Genomic DNA, 16112 nt, shown 5'->3' with positions numbered 1-16112 from the left:
ATACTGTATAGTATATTACTGTACAAATGTGATGTACATTACTTCTAACATGTATGCTCCTACTGATCAGAATAAAGCCTGGAGATCAGCTCAGTGGACTTAAAACAAAAACCCGATGTCTGCTTTACAAAAAGACAATCTAATGCACATGTCATGATATATATAAAGGTCATAAATTCAACCACATGTGTCCTTAAGGACGGAAAAGTGCGATTTGATATGCCCCAGTGATCTATTATCTCCACAACTTCTTTAAGTGAATGTATCATGCCACGATGAGATCACTGAAATCATCCTGAAATATAAAGCGATCTTCAAATTACAAACACATTTCAGGTCCCATGCGGATGGGAGTTCTGTGTTTATGGGCCTTAACCTTTCCATCTCAGATCATGTAAGTGTATCAAGTCTCTGACAGCCATGCTTAGTTGTACGTTTATCCCTGGAACCAGATAGGCACTTCATCTAGTAGATTTGTCATTTACCAGGGGTGTCCAAAATCTGGCCTGTGGGTCATCTGCACCCTCTGACTGCTCCGATGCGGGCTGCAAGAGACTTTAGAAATAGAGCAGAATTAGGCCCACTATGGAGAAATTTTATGAAATAAATTTTTTGGGCACTGGATGTCGCTATCAAGTGCAGCCGCTAATTACCGCGCATTGTCTCCGCTAGTGTGTTCTGTGTTGTCACCAGCTTCATCCACTGGCTCAACAGGAGTTTGGAATACTCCTTATTTACAAGGATGAAGTGCCCCACCGAAAGAATGATGCATTTATTAAAGGATTGACATCAGGTTAGATACTTTACTCATGTACTTGTTCTTGTAAAAATGTCTCGATACCTCACATCATACAACTAAGTTGAAGTGTTGTGCGAGTGGCTGAACAGTTTATTGAGCACGCACAGAGAAGCACAAACCAAGCATACTCTTCCAGAACGTCCTCTGTATCACTGGGAAGTATACTGAATGGTGACGAGGACAACCTATTGCAGGGTTTGAATCTGCAACCTTTTGAGAGCAAGAAGGATGCAAGAGCAGATGGCAGAAATAGCAAGAATGATAACTGAAAAAGTGAGAGAGTGTAAAAAAGAATTGTTAGAGTTAGAAGAGAGAAAAAAATCCTTCATAACAATGCACCAAATCTAATTTATACCTACTTTACAACTCATGAGCTTCAGATTTAATGGTTCAGGGCAACTTTTATGCTTTACTGTTTTGAAGACACTATTTTTTGTCTTTATTTGTACGATATCCAGCACTACATTAGTTCACATTAACAGCACACAGCCCTGGAAGCCTTCAAAGAGAACTTATTTGATTATGCAGTGTGTTAATGTAACATTCGCTGAAGTTGCATTGTTTCATGGATACAACTTTGGGGACAGAGCTGTGACTTCTTTTCATGTGGAATGGACATTAGTTAGATTGTAGTTGGCACATTTAATCAAATCCATGACTCGTCTGGATATGATTTTTAAGAATGTTCTAAGTCTAGTTCATGTCCAGTCCACATCAAGTTCAAACCCAGTATCCCAACATAAAAAGGACTTCAAAGTGCTCATAATACATTCAATAATTCAGTATTAGACTTAAAGTCTTGATGTGGCAACAGATCTGTTTGTGGTGGCTGATTTTACTGATGAGGAACAGTTTAAAAGACTCTAGCCAGCCACTTTCATGTCATTTGGGCTTCATTTTAAGTTCTGCAAATTGTTAGATTAATTCTAATTTAGTTTGCACACTAAAATACATTTAATGGAGAGTTGTTTTTGATTGTTGTCCCAAAAAAGGCACTAATTTGAGCTCAGTTGATTTCAGTTCTAAACTCCAATGGATTCTTTGTCTTGAGTTATTGGTGTTTGACTTGTTTGTAGTGGTCTCTGTGGTCCAAGTCATGTGGTTGTGGTATTTGATACAGATGGAAGCTTGTTCTTGTAATTTTGACTCTTACACAGCTTTATTTTACATTTATGCATTTGGGAGATGCATTTTTCCAAAGTGACCTCAGTGCATTCAAGGTTCACGTTATCAGTTTGTGTGTTCCCTGGGAATCGGACCCATGACCTTGCCATTGTTAGTGCCATACTCTACCAGTTGAGCTGCAGGAACCCCTGACACACATATCAGCCTGCAATTGCAAACATAATGCTTGGCTAATCACATGTCCAGAAGTTGCCGTAAGAGATGGAATTGGTTGAGAGGTTTAAACCAAATGGGAAGACACCAAACAAGTACTAAAAGTAAGTGGAACAATTTGTTTGCTGTATATGGTCGCTTTCATTTGAGAGTGTGTGTGTGTGTGTGTGTGTGTGTGTGAGAGAGTGTGTATTTATCACTTTGTGGGTACCAAATGTCCCCATAAGGATAGTAAAACCCGAAATGTTTGACCTTGTGGGGACATTTTGTCGGTCCCCATGAGGAAAACAGTTTATAAATCATACTAAATTATGTTTTTTGAAAATGTAAAATTGCAGAATGTTTTCTGTGAGGGTTAGGTTTAGGGGTAGGGTTAGGTTTAGGGGATAGAATATAAAGTTTGTACAGTATAAAAACCATTATGTCTATGGAAAGTCCCCATAAAACATGGAAACACAACGTGTGTGTGTGTGTGTGTGTGTGTATTTGTGTGTGTGTGTGTGTGTGTGTGTGTGTGAGCGTGTATTTATCACTTTGTGGGGACCAAATGTCCCCATAAGGATAGTAAAACCCGACATTTTTGACCTTGTGGGGACATTTTGTCAGTCCCCATGAGGAAAACAGCTTATAAATCATACTAAATTATGTTTTTTGAAAATCTAAAAATGCAGAAAGTTTTCTGTGATGGTTAGGTTTAGGGATAGGGTTAGGGTCATGGGATAGAATATATAGTTTGTACAGTATAAAAACCATTATGTCTATGGAAAGTCCCCATAAAACATGGAAACACAACTGTGTGTGTGTGTGTGTGTGTGTGTGTGTGTGTGTATGAGAGTGTCTGCGTTCGTGCCAGCATGGAACCAGTTTGACATCGTGTTTGTGAATCTGTTTGTAATTAGTCGAGGTTCTTTGAGGTCTTGCATTGGGTCATGGTGATGGTTGAGCTCTAATTCTATTTGTAGATTTATTGGTCCATTTAAATGCATGATGGCATGATGGCCTGGAAGCCTCATAATGACCATCATGCGATTCCGAGTCTCTGAGAACCAAATGAAGAATCAAACTGAACTGACAGTGTGCACAAAGTACTCCAAACTAGAATACAATATGAGACTATGGACTCAATAATAACATGGCTTCAAATTAATTTAGAAGATTTAAAATTTTAAAGGTGAAATGTGTCATTTCACGACCATTTGCGTTAACAAACAGAATAGCTACTAATTACTCATTTCAAACAAGTTACCTGAACAATCCCCCTGTCTCCCATTGGTTGGAAAAACAGATTGCCTCATCCCAACTCACACCATTGGTTGATCCATTGATGCTATGTTGGACTGATCAGGATTATCAAACAAACAGCTTCACCATTAACTACAGTAAATAAAGACTAGTTCAGGTAGGAACACTTGGCTCCTTCAAGTACTGCATATAAAGTGTACCTGAGGATCACTGTGGAGTTTAAAGCCCTTTGAAACTTAAGCTTGAATTTCCTAATTTTATTGCCTCTGCAAATGACTTAATTGCTGATCATCTGTCAGGTGAAAATCTGAGATCTGATTGCTTAGAAAACTAATAGTATACCTCAAAAAGCTGAGCAGTTTGATGTGTCATTCATGTTTGTAGAACAAGCGACACCCACATTGGGCATCATTCATGAAATTTTTGTACATATATGAGTCAATTCTACGTAATTTGTGGGTAAAATGGACCTTCCCGAAAAACTCTCCGCTGGATTCACAAACACAGGACTTACTTTCATTACATGATTTTGCTGTCATATGATGCTCTTTTGTGAATCCAAAAGTCCATGAAGTCAATAAAAAGATTTGACATGAGTGTAAAAAAAATTCAGTTCATGCCGGGAGGAGAATGTCCATCACCATTAACCTTCTCTCATTCAGTTCGCAGTGCATCACCAGCATCATTTGTGAAATTCATGATGGTAAATCATGATGGTAACAGTAATAAACTTGCAACTGGGAGAATCTAGGAAATTAATAGAATGCATGAAGATCTTTGACTGAAACTGTAACATCTGTATTAACGAGGCATGAGATGGAGGATCTAAGTACAGGCTTTTATTCAGAAAACTCAGAAAACTAAAGACACATAACTCAAAAAATAACAAAAGAATGAATCAAACATCCATACAGGTTTAACAACTGACAAAGACAGAGAGAACAGGAGGGCAATATATACACAGACAAGGGAAACACATGACAAAGACAACCAATGACAAGACTTAACTAATAACAAGATAGCAAGACTACTAAACAGGAACCAATAACAAAATAGAAACGATAACAAGTTAACAAGACAATAAACCAATGAGAACAAGACATATGAACATGAGGGAAAAAGGATATCACAAGACTAGACAAGGAAAACACGGAACTACAAACCAAAAGTCTTAAATACACCTAGCGACCTCTAGTGGCCGCTAGGGCAAATTCTCCAAGTGTAACAGTAAGATATTACAGTTTCCCGTCTGACCCTCAATCGACGTTGTGTCGAATGAATCGACACTAGGGGACTTTCTTGAAGGCCTCGGCAACCTCTGAAATTGAGAAAAGGCCATTGAGAAATTGGCTGACAGAATTAGCATATCCCTCCCCCGGACATGTGTGTGTTCATCACAACCGCCTGCTGCCAGAATTTCAACTCCTAGACAGACTTCTGTTTTCTGCGGACAGGAGTCCCGCTACAGCAGGTGTCCTGACGCGTTCTGGTCACCTCAGACTCCTCCAAACAGAGTTGGGGGCGCCGTGTGCAACGGGTTCCTGGACGAGGCCCCCAGCTTGGTTGGCACATGAACTGCCTAGAGTTTCTGGCTGTAATTCTTGCCCTGCAGAGGTTTCTCCCGCAACTTTGGGGCAAGTACGTCTTGATCCGTTCAGATAGCACCACCACGATAGTGTACATACGTAAATTGCCAAGGCGGCTTGCGCTCGTCACATGTTGCAACTCGCCCGCCATCTCCTCCTCTGTAGTCAGCGACAGGGCATGCTCAGCGGAGAGTGGAGGCTCCACCCCAGGCGGTCCAGCTTATTTGTTTGCTTCCCAAGAGACCCCCCCACTGCCCGCTTGGTACTCCCTAGCAGAGGCTCCCTTCGGTATACACGCACTTGCACATAGCTGGCCATTGGGGCTGCGCAAGTATGCATTTTCCCCAGTGAGCCTACTTGCACAGGTGCTGTGCAAGGTCAGGGAGGATGAGGAACAAGTCACTCTAGTGGCCCCCTATTGGCCCACACGGACTTGGTTCTCGGATCTCTTGCTCCTTGCAACAGCCCCTCCCTGGCGAATTCCCCTGAGGAAGGACCTTCTTTCTCAGGGACGGGGCACCCTCTGTCATCCGCGCCCAGACCTCTGGAACCTCCAGGTCTGGCCCCTGGACGGGATGCGGAAGATCTAAGTGATCTACCACCTGCTGTCGTAGACACGGTCAGCCAAGCCAGAGCTCCCTCTACCAGGCAACTTTATGCCCTGAAGTGGCGCTTGTTTGCGAATTGGTGTTCTTCCCGATCTGAAGACCCACAGAGATGTGCTGTCGGGTCAGTGCTCTCGTTTCTGCAGGAGAGGCTGAAGGGGAGGCTGTGTATGCGAGAAACATGGAGAGAAAAAGGCGCGGCTGATGCAGCCTGCTCCCATGCTTGGCACGTCGCTTGCCTACCCCGGATGGGGCGTTGGGGAAGGGTACATATAGTCTGACACAGCCAGGTACTTTGGCACGCAACTGCATGCCCGCACCTGCATCAGAAGCTCACGTAGGAGACTTAACATACACGGTTCAACTCATGGCGTGATTGAATAGGGACCCCTAGTGTTGCTTCATTCAACACAATGTTGAGTGAGCGACAGACGTGGAATGTCTATGTTACTTTTGTAACCTCCGTTCCCTGATGGAGGGAAGGATACATTTTCCCACCCGGCCACAACGATGAACCGAGCCACTGTAACGGCCGACCCGTATTCTCAGCTCCTCAGTGCAAAACCTGAATGAACAGATGCACGATTCCCTCCTTCTATACCCGTATGTCTGGGGGAGGGACATGCAAATTCTGTCTGCCAATTTCTCATTGGCCTTTTCTCAAGTTCAGAGGTAATCGAGGCCTTCAAGAAAGTCCCCTAGTGTCGCTTCATTCGACACAACATTTCGTTCCCTCCATCAGGGAACGGAGGTTACAACAGTAACCTAGACGATTTGCAAGCTGTACAAACATTTGCGGGATTTTACTAATTTATGTTATTTAACAAATTTTTAAGGTTAATTTCACTCATTTTATTATTAGTAAATTTTTTCATTACTTATTTTATTTCACTTCTATCAAAATGTGGTCATGACAGTTTGCCTGAAAGAACACAACACGTTCAGATGTCTTACACACAATTTACACATGGTCGGGAGCAGATGTACATTTTGTTTGTACCAACTAATGTTTTGAAAATACAAAAAACTTGAATCTAAGAATTTATGTTGGAATTTACACAAAAATGTGCTTGTGTTTCATAAATAAGACCAAATCTAGTTTAATACTTAAGAGTTAGGGGTCTAGTGATGCTTGATAAATAGTTTTTCGTTTTTAGCTGCTGAATTTATTATGTATATTTTACAAATGAAACACATTATTTTCTTTTTGTTTGAGGGGATTATCACATCAGGTTACATTAACTTTTTGTATGTATGTATGTATGTATGTATGTATGTATGTGTAAGAGGGAGTCTGTGAATAGAATATGACAGGTGAATCATCAAAATGCAAATTTTTTATTTGGTATAATAGAATCTATGGGAATAATGATTCATGGCCATCAGGCTTTTAAATGTGTGTAAAAGTATTTTAACATCTACTGGGGGAAAGAAACCAAATTTTAGTCTAAGAATTAAAAATAAAATTATACCAACACAGTTCCATACTATCATGATCGTTTGCTGTAAGGCATAATGTGTTCATGCATCAATGTCTACTCATGCCTGAAAACCAGAGAGTACAATGTTTGTGAAATAGGGACAGTTATGTTTTTCAGCGTTTAAGATGAAACAGTGGCTGCAATTTGCTTTTAGGCCAAGAGAAGAGAGGCACAGCGAGAGTGACCTATCCTTGGATCCTGTCCAGCATTTCCATTAAAGTTGCTCATAAGAGCCATAGAAAGAAAGCAAAGGCCATCAGTTACTACACACGGTCCCTTGAAGGAATAATCACTGCTCTGTTACGACTCCTGCACAACTCACTGTGTCCCACAGTTGCCACACACAGAGTAGGCGAGTAAATACATCAGAGAACATTCTAATATAGATAACACTGTCCACTGTTTTTAATGGATTAAATTTGCCTGCCTGAACAGCAGCGTCTTATTGGAGTATGACCACAAGAACTAGAATCCCAGCCATTCTCACAGTGTGGAGATGTTTGTTATGCTTCACTTTGGCTGAAATGTTATGCTGCTTGACTATGAGGGCCTGGTTTCTTTCTTTCTTTCTTTCTTTCTTTCTTTCTTTCTTGCCATATAAATGTGATGGTACTTGAATTTGGGTCATCTTTCATATTTATCAAATGAGTCATCATTGTACAAGAGTACTCTTTGTAAGGGTTGCTGTTAAAACTTTCATAAAGTCTGTGGTGTCAGACAAAGAGGTATTGAATTAGTGTTAAAAATGCCATGGATAGTCAATAACTTGTCTAAGGTCCCTTGTCACATACCTCCATGCACTCTTTTATCAGTGCAGTGTATGTTTTTTAGCAGAGCAGTCTCGGCATGAGCTAATTTTTCTGCCGTGAAACTGAACAGCGAATAGGCGATTGATCTAGTGACATAAATCTTCAGCTCCATCTGGTGCTGCCTGAGTGAGCCAGATGAGGCTGTTGGGTTTTATGAAGCATGAAAGCCCGTTATGCCCATCTGCATCCTGGTACTTTGTGTAGCACAGCGGGCTATTGTTTTAAATCAGTTGATTCTTTAGGCACAGTCTTAAAATGAGGGGCACTCTACATAACTGGTTAACTGGTGCCACTGGTTGAGAACTTTATGAAAGAGACCCAGTTTTAACTGGTCTGTTCTTTGGAAAGTATTATAATGTTTACGATACCATGGTATAATTCTGGTCTCATAATAGTCAGCTTAGCCCATGAAAAAAAAAAATCTAATTTCATCCTTTGAATATCTCAGTTGTTTCTCCTAGATAGCAATGATACTAAATGAAGAGCAAATGGACATTTTCGCTTAAGACTTTTGATCTTGCTTTTCATATTTTTCTCCTGAGAAAGATACTCGTTTTCTATCAAAAGTCAGGTATTTCAATATGAACTCAAACATTTCTCATCCAATTCTTTCAAGACCAAATGACTTGAGCGATACTATTTTATAGTCTATACTCTCACTATTTGTCAACCATTCTCAATATTTGTAATGTTATTTCTCCTAAATAATTTTAGGAGATATTTAATTGAAAACTTAAACGTTAAAGTTGTTACATTAATAAAACATAACTTTCGTTAAGTTAAAATAAGATCATTAAACAATATTTGTGGCATCATTTTTATTTCCACAAAAATTTTATTTTGACTTGCACCTCCTTTTGCACCTACATTTAGTTCCAGTGAATGGGGGCAAATCCATAAACATTCAAATACTCACTGTTTCAAAAGTATAGCCACAAGACGTAAACAATATGCGTGTTAACATGATTTTAGTGTTATACATTTTCTGTGTAAAGTTGTAAAACTTTTTTGCAACAATGTAATGTCAACAAACCCTAAAATGACTATAAAAATTAAAATTTAATAAAACTTTACATTTGTGGTTCTGTTGGTTATATAGTCCTGGTTTCTGCCATAAAAAATCATAAATGTCAGAAATCCGGCCTGATTACAGTAGCTCGTTTTTTTCTGACTGTGTCTTCTGTTTTGGTGTGTGGCTCTGTGTGTATGTTGTGTTTTTTAGATCATCCTCATTGGCTCGTTCGTAATTGGGAAAATGATTATCACCTGTTGCTTGTTAACCCTCTTGTTGCCTGTTTATTCCCTCTCCGTCTGTTGTTTTGTGCTAGATTGTGCCAAGTACTTACAGTATCTGTGTCAGTCCTGCCATTCTGTTGTTTTTTTCCCATTTACCTGCTGTTAGTATCTGATCTTTTTCTGTTCTTTGACCATGGTTTTGTCTCAGCCTTTTGGATATATTGCATGTTTGAAACGGCCTCTGTGGTTTTGGGCACTGGTAGTGTTAGGGGAATGGCCTCCGTGACAGGGAGCACTGGCAGCAACTTGAGAATGGTCTCCATGGCCGGGAGCGCTGGCAGTGACTGGGAAATGGCCTCCGTGGCCAGGAGCACTGGCAGCGACTGGGGAATGGCCTTCATGACCAAGGACACTGGCACCGGGACTGCTGCGGCTTCAGGCGCTGGTTCTGGGGCGGTCGAGGCTTCGGGAATGGGCTCATTGACCATGACATGCGTGGACACTGGCTTGTTGACCATGGCAGGCGTGGGCGCTGGCTCGTTGACCATGGCAGGCGTGGGCGCTGGCTCGTTGACCGTGGCAGGCGTGGGCGCTGGCAGTGGCAGGGGAACAGCCTCAGTGACACAAAACAGACAGAAAGGTGGCGATAATGCCATGGTCCCATCCGACAGAAAGCCAACCTGACAAGGTGACAGCTTTGGCCATGTCTGGTCACTGTTTTGTATCTATTATAAGGGATTTGAATAATGAGGGACGTGCTGATCAAACAATCGGTCTATCTGTCAATCAGTGAGTCAATTAGTCAATCAATTAATACTGAATACTGAGTAAGTAACCTTCTTGGTTGAGTTTCTGATAAATGATATATCTCAAAATGATGTATGTGTATTACACTGAGATTAAATGAAAGGGTTACAAAGGCTCTTGATGTTTGTCAGCAGTAGAATCAGAGCTTTGAAGCCTAGATGGATGTTTCTAAGGCAATTCAACTCTGATAGTGTTTGTTTACACTATGCAGATGTTAAGTGCTGATTAATGAAATTAAGATGAAAATCCTTTTGTAAATCAGTGGAATTAGTGTATAAAGCTCTTACTGCCTAAAGCTGATGGCCTCTGAGTAGGGGCGGACTGGGACTAAAAAGTGGCCCTGGACTTTCTGGCCCAGAGTTGCCCACCACACCGGCTCATTGATTTAATTTTCATGCTCAATTAAAAAATAATTCTATTGACTGCTAGTCCACCAGTGCAAAAAATATTTCTTAACTTTAATACATATATAACCACTGTAAATGTGATGAGTGGATTTATTAGAGAAAGCACTAAAATAAATAATTTGTAGATCAGACAAATAACATGTCAGAAAACGTTTTTCCCAACATACAGATGTTAGGTTAAAATGTACATAAAAGTACAAGGGAAAGTGTGTATTTTAGGTGCTAAGTCAGCATTTCTTCAAAGATTTCTTCAAATCACCTTTCAACTTTTTTCTAGAAGTGCAAATCAAGTATTGTCTTTGTTAATATGAGGTTGTGGAAACAACAAATATAATAGTAATATATAATATATGAATATATAGCTTTACAAAATCATAATATTTTGTTTAAAATAGTTAGATGAAGAAAGTGTCACACAGCAGGACACTAATGATGAAGTCAATTACTCGCATAACTATGTGTGAATGTTAATAAAAAAATCTATTAAAACTAATTTGGCCATAATATATACATATATAAATATATGTAATATATTTATATATGTATATATGTACACTGGGTATAAATATATGTACACTGGGTTCTTTAGGTCTGTGCATGTGTGTTTCAATGTAAGAGTTTCCCAGTTGTTTTTCTGTTTAGGTGGGCAAGAGAGAGAAGAGAAGAGATTGAGAAATAAAAAACTGTGTTTGTATTTGTAAATATCATTTTGCTTTATTAATAGCCTCTAATCACGAAACCAATCTATCTCTGTTAAACATTTCCATATCATCTGCTCTTACAGCGATTAATATCTTAGACTAATTGACAATAATATTTATGGTGTGTCAGATGAGAATATTATCATAATAAATATGGGCTGGCTGGGATTCAGATGGTGGGTAGATTAATTTACCTGACAATAAACATGTGCTTCAATATGCCTTTGTGCTGACACAACAGAACGTGTTGCCTAGATTTTGTGTGTGTGTGTGTGTGTGTGTGTGTGTGTGTGTGTGTGGGTGTGTGTGTGTGCGTTTTTAGAGGGCTATGTTAAAGCATGATATAAAAATCTAGATTAAATGAAACTGAATCATACTAGGAATAGAAAAACGAACTGTTTATGAAGAAGACAGTAAAGCTGCAGTCTGCTGACAGACAGACAGATAAAACATGATAGAATAAACATGATAGAATTTGCAATTGAGAGAGCTGTCATAGTTAACCAAACGTCAATAGCACTAAAACATGATATTTATTTTGTTGAGTACTTCCATTGTTTTATGTTACCATTAACAGACCCACATTATTGCTTGATACAAGGATCAATCCAGCAGATAAGTGCTATTAGTGGGCTTTCACTAGAGCTCTGGACCCATTATGAGGTCTTAACTATTGACCAGCACACATCACACTCCTGCTCTTTCAATTCCTCTACTGCACCCTGTGTCTGTTATGGGAATTGCAGTCAGTATGATAATGAATTGACATCTGGAATGAATCCCAAATTAGATAGACATTGTTTGTTTCAAAAAGAGAGTTCTCTGCTGCTTTGTTTGCAGACTAAAGTAAACGTACAGGCAACATTCTTTTTATGTAAGAGATAAATCAAATCCCAAATTAAATGTTACTACACATTGACTGCTGCTTGTGTATGTTCATTTGACTTTGTTCAGTAGTGCTTACACTAACATGCCTATGTTAACCCTCCACAGGGCATTTTATCTGGATAAATCGAACCTTCCCCTCAGCTCCGCACCCAAAGCAGCCTTCATAGACAAGGTATGTGCCATCACTCACACTGCTATCTGCAGGGACTCAGGGGAAATCTTTGATTACGACTGTGTAGTGAAACTAGCTATTTACTACATGCAGTTATTTGTTTTTGTTGGTCCTCTGGAATGAAAACAGAAGCCAGGAGTAGATATTTGAGAGGTTTTCAAATGGTGGGTTAAGACCCAAAAATTATCGTATTAATATAATTTATGATGCTAACATCACAAAGCCATTAAAATATTTATTGATTATCAGAGTCATAGATTTGTGCATTACATTTTATTTTGACCATGGATTTTAATGTGAAACATTGTCTGAACACTAGCTTCTTAAAGGAATGTTCTTGCATTTGTGGCATAATGTTGATTACTTAAAAAATATAAGCATGAAAAAATAATCATGGTTACAGTAAGGCATTTACAAGTGGAATGTTCATAAATGTTTAAATACACAATAATTCAAAAGTATAGCCACAAACATTATGCAGCATTATGTCATCAACAAAGCTGGAATATTGGATATAACTTTGCACAGAAAAGGTTAGTAGGTGACTCTATCAAACAAAAATCATGTTAACATGTATAATGTTTCCGTCTTGTGGCTATACGTGTAACTGATTTTTTTTTAGTGTGTGTGTGTGTTTTTGTGCTTATTTTAATGTATGAGGCAAGTCAAAATTCATTTTTATGTTAATCAAAAGTATGTCACAAATGTTGTCAATTGAGCTTAACTTGTATCAAACCCATAACATTCCTGTAACTTTATCTTTGTTATAATTTAACTTAATATTGTTGTTTATATTGCATGTTTTCACTAACCTCCTGATGCCTGAGTGTGACTGCTGTATGCATTTTCCATTTCCCTTTTTGAACTATAACTAGTAGCACCTAATAAACATGCAGGTGTCTCCAGCTTCCCCTTATATTGCTCTCCCACTGATCAGCTGATTCAGCGCTGGCTGTGCTCCATCAGAACCTTGCCATGCACTCCTCCTCCTCATCACAATTAAAAAATAAATATATAAATAAATAAATACAAACAATAAATTCTAGAGCAAATATTTTTCATAAAAATATATGGCAACCTATGTGGACAGCGGGACTAAGCTGTGAAATTTTAAATAATACCAAGCTATAGAATGTCCAATATTTTATCAAAATGTTTATTATGTTTCCAAGAGTGTTGGTTAGTCATGTTTTAGAGACAATAGACATTACATCAGAAATTAACATAATTAATTTGTATTCAAAATAATGGCCAGCATCATCCAATCACTGCCAACCATGTCAAAATAAAATTATACATTATAAATTCTGAATCTACTGTATGTACTGATTACAATTGTCCCATATCTGCCAACCATGCTGAGTTGTCCAAACATCATCTGCAGCCTGAAACTGAACTTTTGATAGGAAGTTTGGATTGAATGCATTTAGCTGCATAAAAAGCTATAGGATGCTCCCTTACTCCCTATTTAGTGAATGACTTAACCTCCAGTGTACTGTCTGTCTACACTGGTCATAGAACAGTTCGAAATGCACCTTATTTTCATCCTAACTTCATAAAAAGCTTCTGAAAGCAATTATGAACCCATTGATTCTCAGTGTGATAATGCACAGTGAATTTAGGATTTCTAAGAAAAAATGCACTAAAGTACACATTATTGTACATTGTGTCAAGCAGCATGGCATTTTGCGCTAAATCGCTAATATTTAAAAAATGGCATATTGCCAGAAACTAGACACTCTAAACTCTTGACTCAAACAGGTTTCAATGTAAAAACGTATTTAGGTTTCCTACAAGATGTAGTTTTGTTGGTGTTTCTGCCAAAGACAAACACTGCTGTTGTCGGCACCACTGTTGTCGGTTGTTTTGTCACATGACTCCATGCGTCGCAAGTTTAACCCTTTAATGACAGCACGGTTTAAATAAATTTAAATTTTGTGTTGCATATAGCAAAGCCAAAATACAATGTCCACAAATGTGTAAACGGGGTTACATGATGTTAATTCACAAAATGTTGTTTGACATAAAACAAAAAATGGCTGACACCCTGCAGTACCGCCACAGACCCCCTTGAACATTTGCTATTGTTTATGCATTTCCAACATTGTAAGATTTTCTATTCATTGTAATATTAATACATTTCAGTGTTTTATTTTAAGGACATTATTGGTACTGTGTTGAGTTCTGAAACAAAAGCAGATGAGAAGTTTAATATTGAATCTTTCTATCATTCTCTCTTTGTAGCTGATACGTCCTTTGAATGCAATTGATGAGTTGTACAGACTGATGGAGAGTTTTATCTCATGTCGGAGGATGGCTGCATGCCAGTTCACGGCCTGCGGAGCATCTGGAGTTGGGCTGCTCACAGTGGCATCGGAGCTGTGCAGTCGTCTTGGAGCATGCCACATTGTCATGTGTAACAGCGGAGTACACCGGTCAGCTTGAGTTAAGCATACATACACATAAACTCCCTCTGTCCCTTCTTTCAGACAGGCATCAGGCAGTCACCAGGGACTCTCTTTAAGTGGAACATTTCTGTTTATTTTTTCCCCTTCTATTTTTTGTTCTTCTGTGTCTGTAGCTCAGAGCAATTTACTTCCTGTCACTTATTTCTTCTATCCTGTTTTATTCTCTGAAGCCTCAACCTCTCCTTCATTTTGATGTAATTTTGTCTGATAGTTTGGTCACAAATTATTTTATTTCTTCTCTCTTTTACCCTTCTGTCACTCTCTCCTCTTCATACCATCTAATATTCCATTTCCTTTTTTTGTATGAATATGTAATGAACCACATTACATGCTCATTTATCATTTCATAACTCACCTTTCTCTGTATTAATAATTGATCTAATGAAATTATGAATATGCAGTGTATGAGTTCTACATTTAGGTCTGAGTGAATCTATCTTTTCCAGATGGTCCAGACAGTTCTATTTCGCTAAGGGTTCATTTGTAATTCTCAACCGAAGTGGCATATTTAATTCAGCTCAGAGTCTTCTTTTGTTATCACCCTCAGTTGAACTGTCTAGTCCATTTGTTTCATGAAATCAACAGTCTGTATCTCCCAGAGTTCATATAAGTTAATGTAAAAAGGGATCATTTAACTTGGACCTTTTCACATGAAGCTAAACTAAAAGTTAAAGCAGTACTATAATATAACACAAGTTATTATAATACAAAATAAAATAAAAAAGATCCAGACATTTTACTGAATTTATTAGAAAATAATAGAATGCAGTTTATGAACGAATGAATAGTTGTAGTTGTGTAATTGTTGGGATCACCTTTGGAAATAGTGTCTCTTTTTTTGTGGAGAGCAAAGTCATTCCAAAAATGCTCAACTGGTTTACAATCCAGCTTTTGCTGTATGGTTCATGTTAATGTTCTGTTAAAAGATTTTCTACCAAATCCTTTCGACTGCAGCTCAGTTTGTGTATCTGGTGCCATCTGTTTCTCTCATCTTTCCTGTTTTCCTGACCCTGCCAGAGTGAAGCATCCGCATTGATGAAGCTTCTACCACCATGTTTCACTGAACAGGGCTGTTTTAAGTTTGTGCCAAGCAAAGCACTTTATATTGAAGCCCAAAAATGTAATTGTGATTTCATCAGACTATAGCATCACAAGGGTGACAGACATCGCAATGAAACCTGGACAGTCCTGATTTTACAAACGGTGGATTTTAATTTTTGTCTTGATACTCAGTCTTAGCTTAAATGTTTTTTTAAACTAACATCGCAGTGCTTCGAGCGTTTTATTTGGCATTAGAAACAAGTGACGAGAGTGGTTCATTTCCACTCTGAGCAGCTTCCACCTGTGCTAAACTTCCCCCCTTTGCTACTCCCTCCCACCTCTGCTGCTGTCTATCTGTCTGTAAGAGAACTTTCCTCACCTGCTAGGAACCAATAACTGGGGAGGGATGGATGATAATATCACAGTACAGCAGTGGGCAATCAAATGGCAAAATAAAATGTGTCCTCTGCATATAGTTTACTACATCCTCTTCTCTGACATAGGCTACAGTTAGTAGAATCACACATATGTG

General features: G+C 38.7%; 1 protein-coding gene across 2 annotated transcripts in view; it reads left to right on the top strand.

Annotated features, from left to right (window-relative positions):
- LOC127634272 (phosphatidylinositol 3,4,5-trisphosphate-dependent Rac exchanger 2 protein-like) overlaps positions 1-16112 on the top strand; it is a 212030-nt gene that overhangs the window by 166427 nt on the left and 29491 nt on the right. For both annotated transcript variants that reach the window (XM_052113748.1, XM_052113747.1), the window contains exons 36-37: positions 12005-12071; positions 14316-14506. In XM_052113748.1, coding sequence (XP_051969708.1) covers positions 12005-12071; positions 14316-14506 — 258 coding nt within the window. The remainder of the gene's footprint in view (positions 1-12004; positions 12072-14315; positions 14507-16112) is intronic.

This window comes from Xyrauchen texanus, chromosome 41 (genome assembly GCF_025860055.1).
Source record: "Xyrauchen texanus isolate HMW12.3.18 chromosome 41, RBS_HiC_50CHRs, whole genome shotgun sequence".
Classification (NCBI taxonomy): Eukaryota; Metazoa; Chordata; class Actinopteri; order Cypriniformes; family Catostomidae; genus Xyrauchen; species Xyrauchen texanus.
Note: the sequence above shows the minus strand (reverse complement) of the source record. Positions and strands in the feature narration are given on the sequence as shown.